This window comes from Anolis sagrei, chromosome 6 (genome assembly GCF_037176765.1).
Source record: "Anolis sagrei isolate rAnoSag1 chromosome 6, rAnoSag1.mat, whole genome shotgun sequence".
Lineage (NCBI taxonomy): Eukaryota > Metazoa > Chordata > Lepidosauria > Squamata > Dactyloidae > Anolis > Anolis sagrei.
The window spans coordinates 56,828,086-56,850,503 of record NC_090026.1 but is presented as its reverse complement, the minus strand read 5'-3'; the positions used below and the strand labels follow the sequence as shown (position 1 = coordinate 56,850,503).

The following is a 22,418-nucleotide window of genomic DNA, read 5'->3' as shown; positions in this document are numbered from 1 at the left end:
GCAGACTGCACCAAATCATTTAAGAAACCTTATGAAGAAAAAGTTGCAGTAGTAGAGAAAGCCAAAGTTTGCTTCAAGTGTTGTAAATCCCAAAGTCATTTTGCAAAGAACTGCAAATCAATGGTGAAATGTACAGAGGGCATTAGCACCAAACACTGCACAGCCATGCACAATTTCATTGCCAAAAACAACGTAACTAACTTTGAGAATTCAGATTCAGCAGCCAAGCCTGTTCCTGATCCTCACAGAGAATAAAAGAAGCTTGTCATAGCCTGCAGCAAGCTATGTCAGGACTCTGCCCAGCCACGGATTTGCCATCCAATATATTTGGCTGAGGTTTTCCCGCAAGGTAAGCCTCAGCTTAAGAAGAGAGTTTATGTAGTCCTTGACTCGCAAAGTGATGCTTCCCTGGCAACCCCTAATTTCTTTGACATGTTCAAAGTTAAAGCAAAAAACTTTAGAGCATGTAATGTTTACCTGCACTGGCCAACAGCAACTGCAGGGAAGAGTTGCGTCAGATTTCACAATTTCTCAGTGTGGCAGCAAGACCAGCTTCAAGTTGCCTGCATTGTTTGAGTGTTCCACCATTCCAAGGAACAAAAGCCAAATAGTTACCAAGTCTATAGCCAAGAGTCATTATCACTAAAGAGACTTGAAAAGAAGATCCCTGACCTGGACTTAGAGGCAGACATAGTTCTCCTCCTTGATTCTGACTGCCCTGAGTTATTTCAAATCTTCCCGGAGCACCCATAGCACAAAGGCTGGATTGTTAGAGGACCAGTCTGCATTAACAAAATGTGCCCTCCAGCCACTTTCAATCTAGTGGGCAACAGCAAATTTTCCAATTCATGCCCTACACAAATTCAAAGTTGAAGTCACATAAAAGTATGCTGCAAAGTCACCCACCCCCACTGGAGCCCCCGGTGGCGCAGTAGGTTAAAGCCCTGTGCTGGCAGGACTGAAGGTCGCAGGTTCAAATCCGGGGAGAGGTGGTTGAGCTCCCTCTATCAACTCCAGCTCCTCATGCGGGGACATGAGAGAAGCCTCCCACAAGGATGATAAAACATCAAAAATCATCCGGGCGTCCCCTGGGCAACGTCCTTGCAGACGGCCAATTCTCTCACAACAGGATGCTCCTGACACAACCAAAAAAAAAAAAAAAAAAACACCCCCAAAAGCCTGACGAGGTGATAATAGTCTGACTCAAGTGCAAAGATGCAGGATGTTTCATTGAATGATGTCCTACTAAAAGGTCCTGATCTTCTCAACAGTCTTTTGGGTGTTATTCTCAGGTTTAGAGAATGAAAAGTTGCAGTTACTGCAGACATTCAGAAAATGTTTTCCACCTTTCTTGTAAATCCAGACCATTGTTGCTATTTGAAGTCTCTTTTGTTTCAAGACACGTAATCTCTAAATCTAAATACATGTGTTTGGCAACACTCCTTCACCAGCTGTAACCAACTACTGCTTAAAGAGAACTGCAGTAAGGTTCAGATATCAATACAGTCAAGAGGTCCACAAAACAGTTAATTCAAAATTTTATGTCAATGATCTATTAATTTCTTTTGACACCGAACAAGAAGCCGGTCAAACTGTTAGAGACATGCAAGGTATGTCAAAGCTTGCCAACATAAAGTTGCACAAAGTTATGTTCTACAGAATAGAAGTCTTAAGTGAATTTTCTGCAGAAGACTTAATAGAAATGGGTTCAAAGCTACTGTTTAAAGATTTGCAAACCCAAAGCAGCTTGGGAATTCTCTGAAAAGTCAAAACTGACCAACTTTCCTTGAGAGCTCCTAAATTTGACACATAAAACTGTAAAGCTGTGGTTCCCAACCTGTGGGTCCTCAGGTGTTTTGGCCTACAACTCCCAGAAATCCTAGCCAGTTTACCAGCTGTTAGGCTTTCTGGGAGTTGAAGGCCAAAACATCTCGGGACCCACAGGTTGAGAACCTCTGCTCTAAAGTAAGGTTTTGTCTTCAATAAACAGCATATATGATCACTTGGGCATTGCAGCCCCAGTGTTCATTGTAGCTAAAGACATCTTCAGAAAGGTAACACTACAAGTAAAAGGTTGTGATCTAGAGTTACTCCCATCTTTAGAGGCTGCTTGGAAAGCTTGGATGTCACAAGCAAAAGACACCGAGAAACTTAAGAGTATCCAGGCAATATGTTCCTGCAGAGTTCACACCCAGAGCCATCTATGAGCTTCATATATTTTGTGGTGCATCCAAAACAGCTATAGCAGCCATAGCTTACCTCAGAGTCAGATATAAACAAGAAGTGCATGTAGGTTTTATGATGGCCAAATCTAAAGTGGCCCCAGAGCAAACCATACCAAGACTAGAATTATGTGCAGCCCTACTAGCTAAACAACTTCTCCAAATCATTAACAAAGGGACTGAATTTACCTTTCAAAGAGTATGTCTATACACAGATAGCTTGGTAGTCTTAGGCTATCTCAAAAGCTCTACCAAAAGATTCAAAATACACATAGTGAACAGAATAAATAAGATCCGGTCTTGTCCCCAGCCATATCAGTGGACGCACGTTGAACAAAAGAGAATCCTGCAGATATTGCTTCCAGAGGTGGGTCTGCTCAGAAGTTGCTACATACAAGCTGGCTGTCAGGTCCCAAGTGCCTCGTAGACCCAGACTTTCCCAAAGACAACACATCTTTGGTGTTCCCAGAGCTACCTGAAGCTTTACCAGAAGGAAACAGTTGCAAAGTTGAAGTGAGTCCTACCTGGATTCTTTGAATGCTTTTCTAAGTGGTTGTCCCTGTGAAGAACCATTGCCAAACTCATTCACAAAGCCGCCTTCAAAAAGTCAGAACTGCCATTGAAGGAAGACTGGTATCTACCAAAGATCCCTAACAGGCTTGATAATTTTATTGAAAGTTTAGAAATGTATTTACCTTTCATTGTATAAAAATAATTTATTTAGTAAAGTCAGAGCAAATTCAGTTCAAATTCGAGCAGCCTTGGCTCCGCCTTTTCCTCTCCTCTGCTCCAGTTCTCCCTTTTTATAGGTTTCCCAATAGTGTAGATACCTTCCTTTCTATTAGTTTTTGGATGGAGCATAAAAATCTCCCTAGAGGCCAGCCTTAGTTGGTCTATTCCATTTGCCTGTATAGAGCTCTTTTGCTGGACGCCCCCCTTTTTCTGCAGCAGAGCTACAGAGAACAGAGGCTTGGGCATTGTCTAGTAATCCTAGGCCCAAGGAATCCTAAAAACAGGCATACTTAGCACCTGCATTCAGCAGTATTCTTATACCACCAGTCCAAGAGACAACAGAAGCTTTTGACCAGCTTAAGCTTCACAAGAAAGAAGATTGAGGCAGCTTATAAACAACAGCTTGTAAACCATTGCTTTGCACCAGAGACAGAAGACTCCAGAGAGATTATTGCAGCCTGCAAATCTGTTTGCAATGTATTGTTTTATGTTGCTTTATAATATTACTAGGAGGAGTTAACCCTTTATTCATCTTGTTTTCAGTAAACTCATTTGGTTATCTTTTCATCTTGCTTAAAGTGCATCTGTATGTTAAGGCTCTGAATTTTAACTGAAGGTATACAGATAGTCCCTGAGTAAAGCCATACACTATAGTTTTCCCAAAGGCTCGGGTGTACCATCACATATACCTGTACTACACATCTTTTATCTACTTATGCATTTATTATTATTATTACTATTACTATTATTATTATTATTACTATTATTATTATTATTATTCTGTAATGCTAAAATAGAAACCTGGGAGCTTCTAGCCATGATGAGTAGATCTCACAGATCTCACCATATGTGCATGTAAAATGAGTTGGCTACCAAAATAAGTATGGAAAAAAGAAAGAAAAATATATTGACTCAGTCCATTCGCTCAACCATTCTCCTTCAGTCTTTTTAAACATTACATCTTGTGCCTTGAGAAATACCCATTAGGAACAGAGGCCCACCTGAATGAGACATGAGAAAAGGCTTTCTCCTGGGCTGATCCAGAATGTGGAATGTACTCCCTGCAGAGCTGCAATCAGTTCCAATTTCCTACAGTTTTTAGAAAGGGTGCAAACACACATCTCTTCAAACTGAGTTTCTAAACTGTTCTAATATCTATTGCTTATTGCAATGCTGAGCAACTTCAAATAGTCTTTGTCCAAATACCCATCATGGGCCTCACCAGGCCTAGAAATTTCAGGGTGAGGGTGGGCAATAATAATCGTGACCACATAATTACTTTCCAGCTTTGGTTTGTTTTTCATTTCATTGGGGATGTGAGTAAAAGTTCCCAGACCCTTTTCTAACATTTTTCTTCATTGGGTTGTTGTAGGTTTTTGGACTGTATGGCCATGTTCTAGAAGCATTCTCTCCTGATGTTTTCATTGCCTTCTTTGGAGGCTTTTAAACAGAAGCTGGATGGCCATCTGTCAGGGGTGCTTTAAATACGATATTCCTGCTTCTTGGCAGGGGGTTGGACTGGATGGCCCACAAGGTCTCTTTCAACTCAAGGATTCTATGACGCTATGATGATCCCCAGGATTAGGGGAGAGATCAGTATGGTACTTGCTGAGCATTCATTACATGCTGGAGATGCACATCTGGCCAGTTGGGTACACTTTGTCAAACTCGTCTTCATTACAATGATCTCAACAACTGTATTGTAGTCAGCCCTGCATATCAACAGATTTTGCACCCATAGATTCAGTTAGCCATGGCTTGAAAAAAAAACCCTCCTTAAAATAAATCCAAAAAGCAAGTCTTCATTTTGCCATTTAGATAAGAGATACTATTTTACTATGCCACTGTATACAATGGGACTTGAAAATCCACAGATGTTTGTATACATGGGGAAGTCCTGGAACCAAATGCCAGCAGAAAGCAAGGACCCACTGTAACTACTGATGTTTGCTAGCCATCATGAACTCCATTTCTTCTCCAGGAAAGGCCTTGAGAAATACCCATTCGGAACAGAGGCCCACCTAACAAAACTGTAAAAAATAAATTCATAGATGATACGTTAACCATTTTTTGGGTTGCATCTCTACATATCCTGGCTTATGGAATAACATTTCTGAGGACCATCAGACTTTTTCACTTACAGGCTTCCACTGTCTGGGCACCATGAACAACAATTAGTCATTGTCAACAGGCAGAAAAAAGTGATATCAGGGGAGGGACACCAATAAATCTGAGCTGAACTTCTGCTTGTGAAAAGCAAGGGCAATTCAGTGTGCATCTTAATAGTACACAATGCTATTAATTAAAAGATCATTTATGGCCATTATTTATTTATATTATTATAAAAGTTTCACATTATTCATATTTAGAAAAAAAGTTTCCATCATATGAAACAAGAAATTTAAAAAGCTTGACCATTGCTACAGTAAATATCAATAAAACACATAGAGAAAAGCAGGGGTGACAAGGTGTAATGTGGCAAAGCTCTTTAAAAATACACCAACAGCAATATTTTAACAACAAAAAAAAGTTTCTTGGTTATTACAAAAGCCTTAAATTCAGCATGGTATAGTTTCTCTGACCTTATGGCAGAAATCCACAATTCTGGCCAGAAACTTCTTGAACATTCAAAGCCTTCTAAGAGTGCTTCCACACACCCCAAAAATTTGCTCTGCTGCGGATTTTTGTCCCCACTCCCACCAAAAAACTCAGGCTTTCTCGGGGAGGGTGGCTACATGCCATCCCAACAGCAATGCAGCCACCCAGAAGCCCCCCAAATTTACTCGTAAAAAATTACCAGGCCACCATCATGTTCCAGGAAGGGGGGGCTGAGGAGGAAAATCCCTTGCTCCCCTCCCCAGTGTCCTAGTGCATTAGTTCCTCATGCCAAGAGGGTGTGAGGAGGAACACATAATGACAGTCAGATAAGTTTTCTTGTTTTCCAGCCCCTTGGTCATTTTAGGCACCCTCCTCTGGACACATTCCAGCTTGTCATTTCCATGCTATTGCAGTGCCCAGAATTGCACACAGTATTCCAGGTATGGTCTAACCAAGGCAGAATAGAGGGGTAGCAAGACTTCCTTGGATCTAGACATTAAACTCCTATTTATGCAGTCCAAAATGCCATTGGCTTTTTAAGCCACCAGATGACATTATTGCTCATGTTTAACGTGTTGTCCATGGAGACTCCAAGATCTTTTTCACATGTACTGCTCTCGAGCCGGGTGTCCCCCATTCTGTATCTTTGCATTTTTTTATTTTTATTTTTGCCTAAATGGAGTATCTTGCATATCTCCCTGTTAAACTTCATTTTGTTACTTTTGTTCCATCTCTCTAAACTGTTAAAATCATTTTGAATTCTGCTTCTATCTTCTAGGATATTAGCTATCCCTCTCAATTTGGTGTTGTCTGCAAACTTGATGATCATGCCTTCTAAACCTTCCTCTAACTCACTAATAAAGATGTTGAACAGGACCGGGCCCAAGACAGAACCCTGTGGCACTCCACTCAACACTTCTTTCCAGGCTGAAGAGGAAGCATTGATGACCATGCTTTGGGTTTGTTTGCTTAACCAATTAAAGATCCACTTAACCGTAGTTTTGCCTAGCCCACATTTGACTACTTTGTAAGCCAGAAGGTCTTGAGGGACCTTGTCGAAGGCCTTACTGAAATCTAGATATGCCACATTCATGGCATTCCCTGCAGATGCATGACCACCAAGTTTGCAGATGACTCCAAATTGAAAGGGATCACTAATACCCCAGAAGAGAGAAGCAGAATTCAAAATGATCTTAACAGATTAGACTCGCAGTGGTTCTCAACCTGGGGTCCCCAGATGTTTTTGGCCTTCAACTCCCAGAAATCCTAACAACTGGTAAACTGGCTGGGATTTCTGTGAGTTGTAGGCCAAAAACATCTGGGGGCCCCAGGTTGAGAAACACTGGATTAGAGAGATGGGCCAAATGTAGCGATATTAAGTTCAACAGGAAGAAATGCAAGATACTCCACTTAGGCAGAAAAAATGAAATGCAAAGATAAAGAATGGAGGATCTAGCTTATAACTCTATCAAAAAAAGACTTGGCAAGACTTGTTTTTGATAAATCCGTGTTGACTATTAGCAATGACCGCATTCGTTTCTGTTTGCAGACCACTTCTTTAACGATCTTTTCCAGAATCTTGCTTTGTATCGACATGGGGCTGACTGGAAAATAATGTTTGAGTCATCCTTTTTTCTCTTCTTGAAGATAGGGAACACATTTGCCCTCCTCCAATCTTCTGGGACATTCTCCAAGAACTCTCAAAGATGATTGCCAGTGGTTCTGAAATAACTTCTGCTAATTCCTTCAATACTCTTGGATGTAGTTGATCTGTCACTGGGGACCTGAATTCGTTTTCAATCATGGCAATGGGCATTTGCACGCTACTCAGTATAACTTAATATGTTAACATATACACAATGGTTTTGTCACGTAACTTTGCTTTCACAATCATCAGCTTGAAACAACTGTTGCATATATTCCACAAAACCGATTTGCCGCATGTAGCGTGACCTATTCCTGTATATTTCGCCTACAGGTTTCTGTAAGAGGATTCTGTAACAGTTTCAGACAGCAATTTGAAGGCTGAAAGAGGAATGAGAGAGACGGTTGTATAGTTTGAGCTAAGATTCCCAGACTCAGAATTCAATCAGATCTCTTAAGAATGTCATCATAACATTGAATGGATTTTAAATGCTTCATAATTACCAAAGGAGATAAAAAGCAGATAAGCCACTAGTAAAATTACATTAGAAGACTTCATAATTTAATCTGGCATCAAAACGAAAATATACTGTAAACAAGAAAGAGCAAGAGAAAAACTGATCTCACAGAATTATATTTATAGTTACAACTTTAGGAGCACTGCCTAAGAAGATATATGGCATAATAAAGTACTGTGATTTTTGTAGTAATCTGTTACTACACCAATGCCTGAAATTACTAATTCATTTACTCGCAACTCTTCCAGAACTATTACAAACCTCTTTGAAAGCTGCACAACTACAAGCAAATTTGGGTAGCTCAAACCACTTGGAATAATTGGAAATGGAGTTCATAGTTCTTTCCTCAAGAAATTCTACATCCCTATGAATATTGTTGCACCTAGTTAATCTTGGACAGAATTTGCTATTGATCAATCTGAGCTTTTAATACAAGCTGGGCAATTCTTCAGCACATGTTAAAAAGTAATGCAAAAGAATATATATATATATATATATATATATATATATATATATAAGGCCTGGGCAATCCATGGTTCTAAATGGTTCTAAAGTACTTACAAAACTAAAGTTCTGGTGGTGAAAATTTCAGAACTCTAACAAAATTTTCAAAATGTAATTATTATTTCATTATTGGTGATTTTTATGATAGAATCAATTAGGAACTGCCATTTATCATGAAATTTTGAGAGTTTTCTTAGAGTTCTGAAATTTTCACCACCAGAACTTTAGTTTTGTAAGTACTTTAGAACCATTTAGAACCATGGATTGACCAGGCCTAAATACACACACACACACACACACACACATACAGAGAGAGAGAGAGTGAGAGAGAGAGACCATGTAATTTTTCATCTACACACAAACTTTTCAGATGCTTGCTCATAGGAATGGCTACTGTCTCTTTGAAAATGCCTATACCTTTAATTATTCTAAAAGTCAGACTAACTGATTAAGCATAAAACTAAAAAATTTAAAAATGGAGTGAACGAGATAGAATCCTTGTATTTCTGTTATCCCAATATCATCTTAAATTCAAATCCAAAGAGACAGCCACATAAATCCAGTTTAAATATTTAACTTATTTTAAAAAGAACTTTATAGATTATTCTCTATAGGGGAGGATCCTTCCTGGATAAGCAATAATAATACTTTCCTATTTCCTAGAGTAATCCTTCTGACAGTGAGTTTTGTTATAGGACAGAGCAAAAAGCAACGGTGAGTATAGCCCTGCAGCAGATGTTAAATCTTTTATATGCACAGTGCAGCCTTTGGGACATTTACAGTAAATCTGGCCAGCATCTCAACATTTGATTTTGCAGAATTACAGTAAGTATAATATGACTGACGGGAAGAGTCAAAAGTCTGCTTGCTACTATTTAACATGAAATATAGCTGTGCAAAAAGGATGGGGTGTCAAGGCACTTTCTGAAAATAAATGCAAATTGGGCAAAAGGTTATATAAAATTATTACAATACCATTAACTCTTTCTCTTATTTTCCACATTAGTTGAAAAGCAGTTACAAGAGACCAGTTAAAAGTCAAATTTGTGTAACTAGACTCTGAAAAAAAATCCTACAGAATTACCTTTCCAGATTGGTCAGCACTGATGGATATAGTCAGCTCTCTGCCTCAATGAATTCTGTATCCAGGGATTCAACCATCCACTATTTGCATATATATATATATAAAATTCCAAAAAGCATACCTTGTTTTTCCATTTCATACAAGGGCCACCATTTTAGTATAACTTGGTATATAATGGGACTTGAGCATTTAAAGGATTTGGTATCCATGGGGAGATCCTGAAACCAAATCCCAGCGGATGGGAAATTTGGTTTGCTTCTATGTGACAAACATAGATGCATACGAGTACCCAAAAGCAATTTTTTACTCTGTTTTTATGTAAAAGACCCACATACCACATCATCACGTGATCCATATCTAACCTGGGCTTCAGTTTTGTTTACTGTTTTAGTCACCTGAGTCCCTAATTTAGTACAGTCTAGTACAATCTAGTAGGCATGTCTTTATCAACATTGTGTTGATAATGAGATGCCTAATAGAGATGCCCAATTATCTTAAATTCAGGAATTTCCAGATATTTTACAATGTCAGACTAAACAGGAAACTTCTTTGTCATTTCTTAAACAAACAAAATTATATATACATAGTCTTCCCTTAGGGAGACTCATTATTTCACATAGACATCTCACTGTCCAGAAAAAATCTAATAGAGATTTTGCAGCATTGAAACACATTCTTCTATAGATGCTTCAGTGCCTTGGTTGAAACAGATTCCCACATAAATTACACTTTTCTATCTAAACAATTTTTAAAATGCAACAATATTGTCACTAGAGACAATTTATACACTCCAAAGGAGGTTCCACAAATCAGATAAACTTTAACATTAATTAATTATAAACTCATAATCATATCACACAACCAAATCCTACGTTAACATACCAATAATCTATTTTTCATGAAATAAGAGTACTCCTTGTTGACCAGTACTCTATGGTATGCTGTGCAGAGACACACCATCTCCTTGGTTCACTGGGGAGTTGGCTATGATGAAGCGCATGAGAAGGAGGCTAGAGTGCAAATGGAGGAAATCTCAGGACGTCTCCGACTGAACACGGGCTAGAGCCTCACTTAAGGCCTATACCATGGCTATACGGGTAGCCAGGGAGACCTTTATGACTGCCCGCATAGCGTCTGCATCTAATAGATCTTCGGAGTTGTTTCGGGTCATTGGGGAACTCCTTCACCCCCCTAAGGTGGAGGAGGCCCTCAACGACCCGACAACTCGGTGCTGTGAGTTTGCGCACCATTTTGCAGACAAAGTCGATCGGATACGCCCTGAGTTGGACTCTAGTTTAAACACAGTGTCAGGGGAGGTGACCGAGGCATCTGCTTGTCCGGTTTTGTGGGATTCTTTCCAGCTTGTTCATCCTGAGGATGTGGGGGGGGGGTCCTTGGGGCCGTGAGGGCGACCACGTCGGCTCTAGACCCCTGCCCATCTTGGCAAATTAAATCGGCCAAAGGTAGTTTAATTGATTGGTTTATGTTGATCATTAATGTATCATTGGAGCAAGGAATTTTCCCATCTGGGCTAAAACAGGTTGTGGTCAGACCACTCCTGAAAAAGACCTCCAATTAAAGTATGGAAGACTAAGGACCTCATCACATTGAGGCTGAGAAGAATCTTATGCTCGCTTCTCTGTGCTACTGGCATGGAGTCCCCCGGAGCCCATCATATGATGCAGGGCTCAGTACTGGCACAATTGCCCCACTATTTTCCCCGCTGTCCCCTGCTTTACTCCTGCCCTTGTGATAAGGCCCTTAATGCAGAGAAAATGACATATTTTATGTATTTATTTACCATATTTATATCCCATCTTTCTCATCCCACAGGGGACTCAAGGTGATTTACATATATAGGCAACAATTCAATGCCATACAAACATACATAGTAAAATAAACATATACATTAAACAATAATTAAAACATATACAAACTTTAAAACCACTTTTTAAAAATCAAGTAATCCAGTATCATAGTCCATGGACATTCCAAATTGTCATTGCACTGTTCCATTAGGATCACTTTCAAAGATGGTAATGGGAAGACAAAGTCAGAATAAATCCAGAACCAATTTCTCTGCATGTGTTTAGGAAAACTGACGTACGGAACCCCTGTTGCATCAAAATCACTGCAGCATAGAAATAATCAATTTTCCAAAAGTGAATGTAATATGAGCAATGAATATAAACAAAAAATTGTATTGGCAATGACTGGCAGTGATTATATTCTGCTCCATATGAAGCCAGTCTATAGCTGTCTCCTCCTCTTCACCAACATTCTGCAAGGAATGTATATCAAATACTATCTCTCTTTGGAATTCACCAGACCAAAGATTCCCATATTTCATATCAAGGTTTCTGTGCAGCTTTCAAACATTTGAAAAGTGAATCTATAGGAGTTTTCTCAAGGTACCCCCAATGGTAGAAAGTAGGGGTTCTCAAACTAAGGCCCGAGGGCCGGATACGGCCCTCCAAGGTTATTTACCCGGCACTCACTCAGGGTCAACCTAAATCTGAAATTACTTGAAAGCAGACAGCAACAGCAATCCTATCTCATCAGCCAAAAGCAGGACCACACTTCCCCATTGAAATACTAATAAGTTTATATTTGTTAAAATTGTTCCTCATTTTAATTATTTTATGTTTTAAGTGTTTTTGCACTGCAAATAATATATGTGTAGTGTGCAAAGTAATTCATTCATTTTTTTTTTCAAATTATAATCCATCCCTCCAACAGTTTGAGGGACTGTGACCTGTTTGAGGACCCCTGGTAGAAAGTTTGGGAATCCTTGGTAAAAAGCAGAAGTTATGATGTTGTAGACCTCTGGGTATAGCTGTCTTCATAGACCTGTCAGCAGCCTATGATACTGTGAACCACCGCCTCCTCCTGAGGAAAATATATAATATCACAAAGGACTACCAACTCACCCACCTCATAGGAAACCTGCTACAAAACAGGAGCTTTTTTGTTGAGTTCCAGGGCCAGAGAAGCAGATGGCGGAAACAGAAGAACGGCCTGCCTCAGGGGAGCGTACTTGCTCCATCCATGTTCAACATCTACACAAATGACCAGCCATTGCCAGAAGGGACAGAGAGTTTCATCTATGCTGATGATCGTGCCATTACTGCTCAAGCAGGGAGCTTTGAGATGGTAGAACAAAAGCTTTCCGAAGCTTTAGGTGCTCTTACTGCCTATTACAGGGAAAACCAGCTGATCCCCAACCCATCTAAAACACAGACATGTGCCTTACATCTCAAGAACAGAGAAGCATCCCGAGCTCTGAAGATCACCTGGGAAGGAATCCCACTGGAGCATTGCAGCGCACCCAAATACCTGGGAGTCACTCTGGACCACGCTCTTACCTACAAGAAGCATTGCCTGAACATCAAGCAAAAAGTGGGTGCTAGAAACAATATCATACGAAAGCTGACTGGCACAACTTGGGGATCACAACCAGATACAGTGAAGACATCTGCCCTTACGCTGTGCTACTCTGCTGCTGAGTATGCATGCCCAGTGTGGAACACATCTCACCACACTAAAACAGTGGATGTGGCTCTTAATGAGACATGCCGCATTATCACGGGGTGTCTGCGCCATACACCACTGGAGAAATTACACTGTCTAGCCGATATCGCACCACCTGACATCCGCCGGGAAGTGGCAGCCAATAGTGAAAGGACCAAGGCAGAGACATCTCCAGCTCATCCCCTGTTTGGGTATCAGCTAGCACGTCAACGACTTAAATCCAGACATAGTTTTCTAAGATTTACAGAGACACTCGCTGGAATACCTCAGCAAGCGAGAGTCCAAAAGTGGCAGGCTCAAACCCAGAACCTCAACCAATGGCTGATACCAAATGAGAAACTCCCCCCTGGGCACACAGAGGACTGGGCGACTTGGAAGGCCCTGAACAGACTGCGCTCTGGCACCACAAGATGCAGAGCCAACCTTCAGAAATGGGGCTACAAAGTGGAATCCACAACATGCGAGTGTGGAGAAGAGCAAACCACTGACCACCTGCTGCAATGCAACCTGAGCCCTGCCACATGCACAATGGAGGACCTTCTTGCAGCAACACCAGAAGCACTCCAAGTGGCCAGATACTGGTCAAAGGACATTTAATCAACTACCAAACTCACACATTTTGTATTTTCTCTGTTTGTTTGCTTTGTTCTGATAGAAATGTAATATAACTGACTGGCTGCCCTGACACGAGAAATAATAAAATAAAGCTGGATGACAACTCTTAGTGTTCCACTAGGGCAGATAGGACCTTCATTCCAATAATATCCAGAAGGCCAGAGGATTCCCACCCCTGATTTAAAGTGTACTTGTTCTCCAAAAAGGCAACAAAACGGTACTTACCTGAAACAAAGCAAAACCCTATTGGTGCTTTGAAAAATGACACACATGAGAAAATGGCACCTAATAGGACATGCATAATGAACCACAATATAAAATAATGCATAGAAAAATAAAAAGGATTCTTGAAGGATGCTGCAAGAATTTCAGAGATATTAACTGTTTTTTATTTGTATTAATATAACGATTTACATATTCTATGGTTTTAAACTTTGTCATATGCTTCAACTGCACCTTGTTAAAACTTCTATTTTAAGCTGCCTTGACTCCTAGATTGTGAGAAAGGTGGATCATACATAAAACAAATAAGTCACTGAGGAAAAGATGCAACTGTTTTCACAGACAGGAGTGTCGTATCTTAATTTGGATGAACAAAACAAACTAGTAAAATTGGAGAAAAATCTCCCAAGGGCATAAAAAGTGTGGCACCAACATGAAATGTTTAGAAGGCTCTAGTATAGTGGTTTCAATCTTGGTCTAGGACTCTGAGATGTGGGAAGGGGGATTGCCTGCCAACCCCCCAAATGAAGACACCATACAACAATTATGCATTTAAAACTGGGCAACTTTATTAATTGTTACCTAATTAAATCAATAACTGAATCTCCTAATTAGACTAGCATGAACGTGTATAAAGCCGAGGTGGTGTCCCTTCCCGGCCTACCGCTCGGCTCAATAGGGCGAAGCACCCAGTTCCCGGGTGACATAAACCTGGATAACCTTTTAGCTAATTTATTTTTTTTATTTATTATTTAAACTTATATGCCGCCACTCCCCTGGGGCTCGGAGCAGCTTACAAGAATAACTAAAATCTAACAAAATTTAAAAGCAGTTTAAAACAATTTAAAAACAACAATATCAAACATTAAAAGCCTGTCGAAACAGGTATGTCTTACATGCCCTGCGGAAAGCTGGTAAGTCCCGCAAGGCACGGACTTCAGGTGGCAGAGTATTCCAGAGCGATGGTGCCACTGCTGCGAAGGCTCTGCGTCTGGTTGCTGTTAGACGCAAGGTCTTGACACTGGGGACTTCCAATAAATCTTGGTCCTCAGAACGGAGGGATCTCTGGGGTTGGTAGGGGGTGAGGTGGTCCCTCAGATACATTGGCCCCAGACCATGCAAGGCCTTAAAGGTGAGTACCATCACTTTGAAAGTGATCCGGTGCTCAATTGGTAACCAATGCAGCTGTAGTAAGATTGGTGTTATGTGGCATCTCATCGGAGTTCCCGCAAGAAGCCGAGCAGCTGCATTTTGTACCAACTTGAGCTTCCGGATCACCGACAGAGGAAGGCCAATGTAGAGGGCGTTACAGTAGTCCAGTCTTGAGATGACCGTGGCCTGGATCACCGTAGCTAAGTCGTCCCTGGACAGGTAGGGGGGCAGCTGTCTAGCCTGCCGCAGATGAAAGAAGGCGGTTCTGCTAACAGCAGAGACCAGGGCCTCCATCGTCAGTAGAGAGTCCAAAAGGACTCCCAGACTCTTTACCAATTATGACGGGCGTAGCGCCTCGCCATCCAGGATAGGCAGCTGGATGTCCCCACTGCTCGGTCGACCCAGCCATAGGATCTCCGTCTTTGCTGGATTCACCCTCAACCTGCTGGCACGCAGCCATCCAGTAACGGCCTCGAGGCACTGATGGAAACAATCGGGTACAGAATCCGGTCAGCCTTCCATCTTCAGCACCAGCTGAGTGACATCGGCGTACTGATAACACTCAAGCCCAAAACCTCGAACCAGCTGAGCAAGTGGTCGCATACAGATGTTAAATAACAGAGGGGAGAGAAAGGCCCCCTGAGGAACCCCACAAGATAGAGGGGACCTCTCAGAGACCAGGCCTCCCCTCTCCACTCGCTGTCCACGGTTGTGAAGAAAGGAAGACAGCCAATTTAAAGCTGTCCCCCTGACTCCAGCAACAGCAAGGCGGTGGGTCAAAAGATTGTGGTCGACTGTGTCAAATGCTGCTGTGAGGTCCAATAACACAAGCAGCGCTGACCCGCCCTGGTCAAGCTGGCATCGAAGGTGATCCGTGATGGAGACCAGTACAGTCTCTGTCCCATGTCCCACACGGAAGCCGGACTGGAAGGGATGTAGTCCGGCTGTGTTGTCTAGGAATTGCTGCAACTGCTCCGCTGCTGCCCTCTCAATCATCTTGCCCAGGGCGGTAACTGGAGGGAACCGAAGGATCTAAATGTGTTGGAGGAATCTTCCCCAAGGATGTTGAGTAAGTAAGACCCTCCCCATTTCAAAGGCATTTATTCTGTAGTCACCCCAGTTCGAGTGACAACTGCTGATGTTTTATGTTAATGGCTTTTGTCCCTAAAGGGGATGCTTTGGGTGCACACCAAATGTATTTCTTATTATAGCTGCTTTCCGCCTAAACCTATTTATAACCACCAAAACCCAATCTGCCCCCTAGTAACAGTATAGGATAGGCGAAAAAACCCTCCTAGAAACATAGAAGGGGGGGAAATCCTATCCGGCTCCCTAAGGCAACCAATGGGCAGGGTTTTTTTGTGTCGTGTCAGGAGCAACTTGAAAGACTGCAAGTTGCTTCTGGTGTGAGAGAATTGGCCGTCTGTAAGGACGTTGCCCAGGAGACGCCCGGATGTTTGGATGTGTTACCATCCTTGTGGGAGGCTTCTCTCATGTCCCCACATGAGGAGCTGGAGCTGACAGAGGGAGGTCATCCGCACTCTCCCCAGATTCGAACCTGTGACCTGTAGGTCTTCAGTCCTGCTGGCACAGGGGTTTAACCCACTGCGCCACTGGAAAGGTGAGGTGGGTCAACGTCAAGAAAGGACTGAGCCGGAGGAAGGCTATTTCCCTCTCGGCTCCGCCCCCAAAGTAGTACCATCGGGAACTACTTTGGGTTGGTTTTCATCCTTGGGGGGAGGAGGCAAAGCTCTCTCCCTTTCACCAGCTGTGCCGGTGGGGGGAAAAGGTGATTATCTGCAAACATCCCTATCACCATTTTTTTCTAGGGAGAATGCATGGGACCCAATCACACTACAGAATTGTAACACTATTATTCCACTTTAGCTGTCATGGTCCCATTCCATGAAACTGAAGAGAACATGGAGACTACAGTGGCATTTTTGAGACTTATAAATTCTCTTAGCTAAATTGCCAATTGCAGATTCCCCAGGACAAATCCGTGGCAGATTGAGCAACAATCGTGCTACATTACTGTAATGTGAATGGGCCCCTGGGTAAAGGGTGAAAACAGACAAAATGTGATATACATTTTTCTTCATCTTATCTTAGTTAATTAGCATGTGTTGCTTTATCTTGCTGCCACATTGTTCTGATTTTCTTATCATCAAAACTCCATCCGCTCCTCCTATTGCACCCTAGCAGTGCTTTTTCTAATTTTAGAACTGAGCAGATTCTCTTCCATCACCCACTTTAGCTCCGAGTCCTTTGCCATATTTATTTGTCTTTGCAAGCTTCACTGCCATGAGTGATGCCTCCATGAGTGCATGAAAAAAGGGGAAACACAATCGCTGTGCTCTTTCACTGGATTGTGATAGAGTATTCCTCTATCAAGCAAGTCAACCAAGATTCTCTATTGTGTGTGTATGTGTGTAATAACATATTTCTGGGGGCAGACAAAATATGTAAATTTCGTATAATTTTTTTTTTTTTACATTAGGACTCTGGGAGAGGAGAGTTTGAATTTCAGGACAAGTGTAGAAACCCACTGAGTGATTCTGTGAAACCCATACTCTCTCAGTCCTAGGCCCCGACTACACTGCCCTATATCCCAGGATCTGATCTCAGGTTATCTGCTTTGAAATGGATTATATGAGTCTCCACTGCCAGATAACAAGGGATAAGTAGATAATCTTGGATCAGATCCTAGGATATATGGGCAGCGTATAAAGGGCTTTAGAAGAAAATAATGGAATACCGTCTCTGTTAGGGTTACCTATGTCAGAGGGTCCTTCAACACACCACAGTGAGGAGGAAGTGAATAGGCAACTAGAGAACAGCTTCTGCAGCCTTGTCCCTCACAATCTCATGGCTGTTGTCCATATTCAAGGAAATTCCACCCAATGTCTTTCAGATCTCAAGGATAAACTATATATGGCATTAGTCTTGCATGACCATGGTTCTTCTGACTCCCTTCCTTTTTGCTTCATCTAGTTCAGGTGGGAATCATGGAGCCTTCTATAAGTGGCTTGATTGGAAACACTGTTATTCTTATCTAGCACAGCTAATCCTGAAGTGCATCTATATTGTAGACATAATACTGCTTGACACCACTTTAACTGCTATAGCTTAACACTATGATATCATGGGAGCTGTAGTTTTACAAGGCCTTTAGTCTTCTCTGCCAAAGGGTGCTGGTGTCTCACTAAACTACAACTCCTATGCTTTCACAGCATTGAGCCATGGCATTTAAATTGGTGTCAAACTGCATTAATTCTACAGAATAGATGCACCCTTTCTCTAAAACTCAAAATGCTGCACAACATTGTCTCATTTCGCTCTAATATTCATGACTTATGCAAACAAAATAAATAAGACATAATACATCTTCAATAGTCCCATATATCAAAAGAGGAGAAATCCTTTAGCATGAACTCATTGCCACTCAGAAATGACGAGCACATAATACTAGGATGGCTGTCAGAACCCAGATGCCTTAAAGAGCCAGACACAGGCGTATATCCAAAACAATAGTTTATTAAAGCAAAGCAAACAGGACTCAGAGACACTTGCTTCAGTGCCTCTGGTCAAAATTCAAAGGTTGTAGCAAATTCAAGATTGTAAAACAAACTCAGACAATAATCTGGATTAAACTGGCAAAAAAACCCAGATTAAACAAGAGTTCTTCCAAAGCACTCCAAAATCACATAGTTCAAAGGAAACGAACAAACAAAGAGAAGCCATCATCCAAATGCAGTCCAAAGTCAAAGAAATCCCAGTTGAAGGTTCCAAAGTCCACAAGGCAGCGTTGTCGTCAAAAGCAGTCTGAAGTCAAGGAGAGGAGAAATCCGCACTTACGAGAATCCAAGCTGGTCGGTACATGGAGCAAAACAGCAACCTGCAGATCCAGCACCCAAGCCCAACAGAAAAACGGCAGCGACAAGACCCAAGACACGAAACCAACATTCTGCCTACTGCAAAGCTCTATCATTCCAATGTCTACATTTATCTCACAGCTCATCATCCGATGATGAGCTGCCCTCCACCCCATCCTCATCACTCTCAGCTGGCTTAGCTTCCACAGCTGAACGCAAACACCCATCCCTCCAACTGTTCTACCTCTTGTCAAGACTTAGGTCTCCCCATGATTCCACAATATCACCTGATTGCCAATCCCCGCCACCAGAAAACCCCACAAAAGTGTCACTAGACGTTGGTTGAGTACACACATTCTGAACCTTCTGTACCTTGGTCCAATCCAGTGGCTCCTCTTCGTCCCCATCACTCCCAGACCCATCTTTTCCAGAAAAACCCATGAAATCCTCTTCCTCCGTGAGAGGAGTAAGTATGTCCTTGATCTCCTTTCTCTGACACTCCTCGTCTGATTCCTGCTCTCGAATAAACCTCTTAGTCCCTCTATTCCCATCTGTATCTCCTTCCTCCTCCTCACTCATTTCACTCTCGGAGAAACCCTCAAAGGTCTCTTCATCAGTGGGTGACATAAGTATCTCCCGGATCCTCTTCCTTTGCTGTTCCTCATCTAACACCTGGGCGTCTTGTTTCCCTCCTCTACCACTCCTACTACCAGTTGCAGCGTTGCCAACAGACTCTACTACAACAAAGGCTTTTCACAGAGCGCTAAAATTTCCTCTAGCTCATACTACTAGCAACTGACCCTGAAGAATTTCAAGTTACAAAAGGAGAACAATGAAAAAAGAGAACCATGAGCACAACAAATGACACTTCAGAGACTTACCCCATTCTTTGGATATGCGATCCATCCAAGATCCCCCATTACTGATCGTGAGTCCAATAAATTCACTGGGGAAAACAAACAACAGAAAGATTATTTCATTGAATGTAAAACAAGAGGATACTAAATGAATGTGAAGTATCAGAAGCAACAAATGACTGTAACATCATTCTACATCCATTGCCAATAACCAATGCACAACAAAATGCAAGAAACTCTAGGTAAGTGTCAACATCACTTCATCCCACAGGCTACATGCAGCCACTAATTTCCTTTTTTCTGTGTCTCCCAGTATTTGCAATATTTCCAAGATGTATATATATTTTAAAAGCAATCATGGAAGTGGGTTGCTGTGCGTTTTCCGAGCTGTATGGCCCTATGAGGAGCGGTTTAAAGAGCTGGGCATGTTTAGCCTGAAGAAGAGAAGGCTGAGAGGAGATATGATAGCCATGTATAAATATGTGAGAGGAAGCCACAGGGCAGGCATGTAGCCGGGGAGGGGGGGGCATGAGGGGGTTCAGCCCCCCCCCCCAAATTCTCATGGTGGTTTGCGAAAAGGCCTTACTGGTGCATTATTTAAACTGTTATGTTTATTCATATCATGATCTGATCATCATACTCAATATATCCCATATGCATGGGGGTATTGGGGTAACAATACAAAAGGTTTGCTAGGCTAGACCCTCTTTCACTCAGACTCAGCCCCCCCCCGAAGCTCAGCCCCCCCCCCCGACCCCCCCCCCCCCGGAAAAAAATCACACACACCCCGAAACGAAATCCTGGCTACGGGCCTGCCACAAGGAGGACGGAGCAAGCTTGTTTTCTGCTTCCCTGGAGACTAGGATGCGGAACAATGGCTTCAAACTACAAGAGAAGAGATTCCATCTGAACATGAGGAAGAACTTCCTGACTGTGAGAGCCGTTCAGCAGTGGAACTCTCTGCCCCGGAGTGTGGTGGAGGCTCCTTCTTTGGAAGCTTTTAAACAGAGGCTGGATGGTCATCTGTCAGGGGTAATTTGAATGCAATATTCCTGCTTCTTGGCAGGGGGTTGGACTGGATGGCCCATGAGGTCTCTTCCAACTCTTTGATTCTATGATTCCAGGAACCTTCTTTCTTGACGTTTCACCCACATCTATGGCAGGCATCCTCAGATCCTCAGAGGTTGTGAGGTCTGTTAGAAACCAGGCAAGTGAGATTTATATATCTGTGGAATGTCTAGGGTGGGAGAAAGACCTCTTGTCTATTTGAGGCAGGCGTAAATGTTGCAATTGGCCACATTTATTAGAATCTAATGGCCTTGCAGTTTCAAAGCCTGGCTGGTTGCTACCTGGGGGATTCTTTGTTGGTAGGAGTTAGCTAGCCCTGATTGATTATTGTATGGAATTCCCCTGTTTTTTTTAACATGGTCATACGGCCCAGAAAAGTCAGAGCGACCCAGTGATTTTGGCCATGAAAGCCTTCAACCAGACATGGAAGTTTTCTGTCAAAGTTCAGCAGAAAACAACTAAATGCATTATAGTCACTGGGGAAAGAAATTGTGCTATAGTCAAAGAAATAGATCAACATCAAATGACAATATTTATTTTTGGTTCAAATTAAATTATCAATATCAGTATAATAGTAATTCATTTCAAATTAAGTACAATTGAAGTCATTTTATATAGAATGCATGTATCAATAAATAAGTATGAGTAGGGAGATGTAATTTGTTAATAAAGAGTAGGGGAATCTTTATGATTTTAATAATATTTAATGAAGAACTGTAATTCGTTTCAGGTCATTTTTATTCTGTTTACATGGCTAATTTTTCCAGATATATGTGCATACATCATCTCTCTCCCTCCTTCTATCTCTCTCTCGATATATAAATAAAAATGTAATGTTCGTTTGTGGAATTAACAGAACTCAAAAATCACTGGATGAATTGACACCAAATTTGGACACAAGACACTTATCAGGCCAATGAGTGACCATCACTCATAAAAACACTGAAAAACACAGCAGAAGAGACTTAAAAAGCCAAAAAAATACATTAAACACATGTGCAGAACCATACACACACACACATATGCAAACACACATATACACAGTGGAAGAGACTTAAAATGCCAAATAATACTAAATACATTACAACGCATGTGCAAAACCATATATATAAATGCAAACACACATATGTAAATGCAAACAAACATATACACAAATATATATACACACAAAACACATATTTACAGACTGGGCCATAGCAATGCGTGGCAGGGGACAGCTAGTCTATATAAATAAAAATTTAATGTTCGTTTGTGGGATTAACAGAACTCAAAAACCACTGGACGAATTGACACCAAATTTGGACACAATGCACCTAACAACCCAATCTATGTCCTTCACTCAAAAAATTGATTTTTGTCATTTGGGAGTTGTAGTTGCTGGAATTTATAGTTCACCTACAATCAAAGAGCATTCTGAACCCCACCAATGATGGAATTGAACCAAACTTGGCACACAGAATTCCCATGACCAACAGAAAACACTAGAAGGGTTTGGTGGGCATTGATCTTGAGTTTGGGAGTTGTAGTTCACCTACACCCAGAGAGCACTGTGGCCTCAAACAATGATGGATCTGGACCAAACTTGGCACGAATATTCCATATGCCCAAATTTGAACACGGAGTTTGGGGGGAAAATAGACACTGGCATTTGGGAGTTGTAGTTACTGGGATTTATAGTTCACATACAATCAAAGAGCATTCTGAACCCCGCGAATGACAGAATTGGGGCAAACTTCCCACACAGAACCCCCAGGACCAACAGAAAATACTTAAGGCCACCCAGTTCAACTCTCTTC

At 41.7% G+C, this 22,418-nt stretch overlaps 1 protein-coding gene across 5 annotated transcripts in view; it reads right to left on the bottom strand.

The window, feature by feature from the left end:
• Positions 1-22,418, bottom strand: part of EPHA5 (EPH receptor A5) — a 339,685-nt gene that overhangs the window by 263,515 nt on the left and 53,752 nt on the right. For all 5 annotated transcript variants that reach the window (XM_060781405.2, XM_060781401.2, XM_060781402.2 and 2 more), the window contains exon 2: positions 19,579-19,643. In XM_060781405.2, coding sequence (XP_060637388.1) covers positions 19,579-19,643 — 65 coding nt within the window. The remainder of the gene's footprint in view (positions 1-19,578; positions 19,644-22,418) is intronic.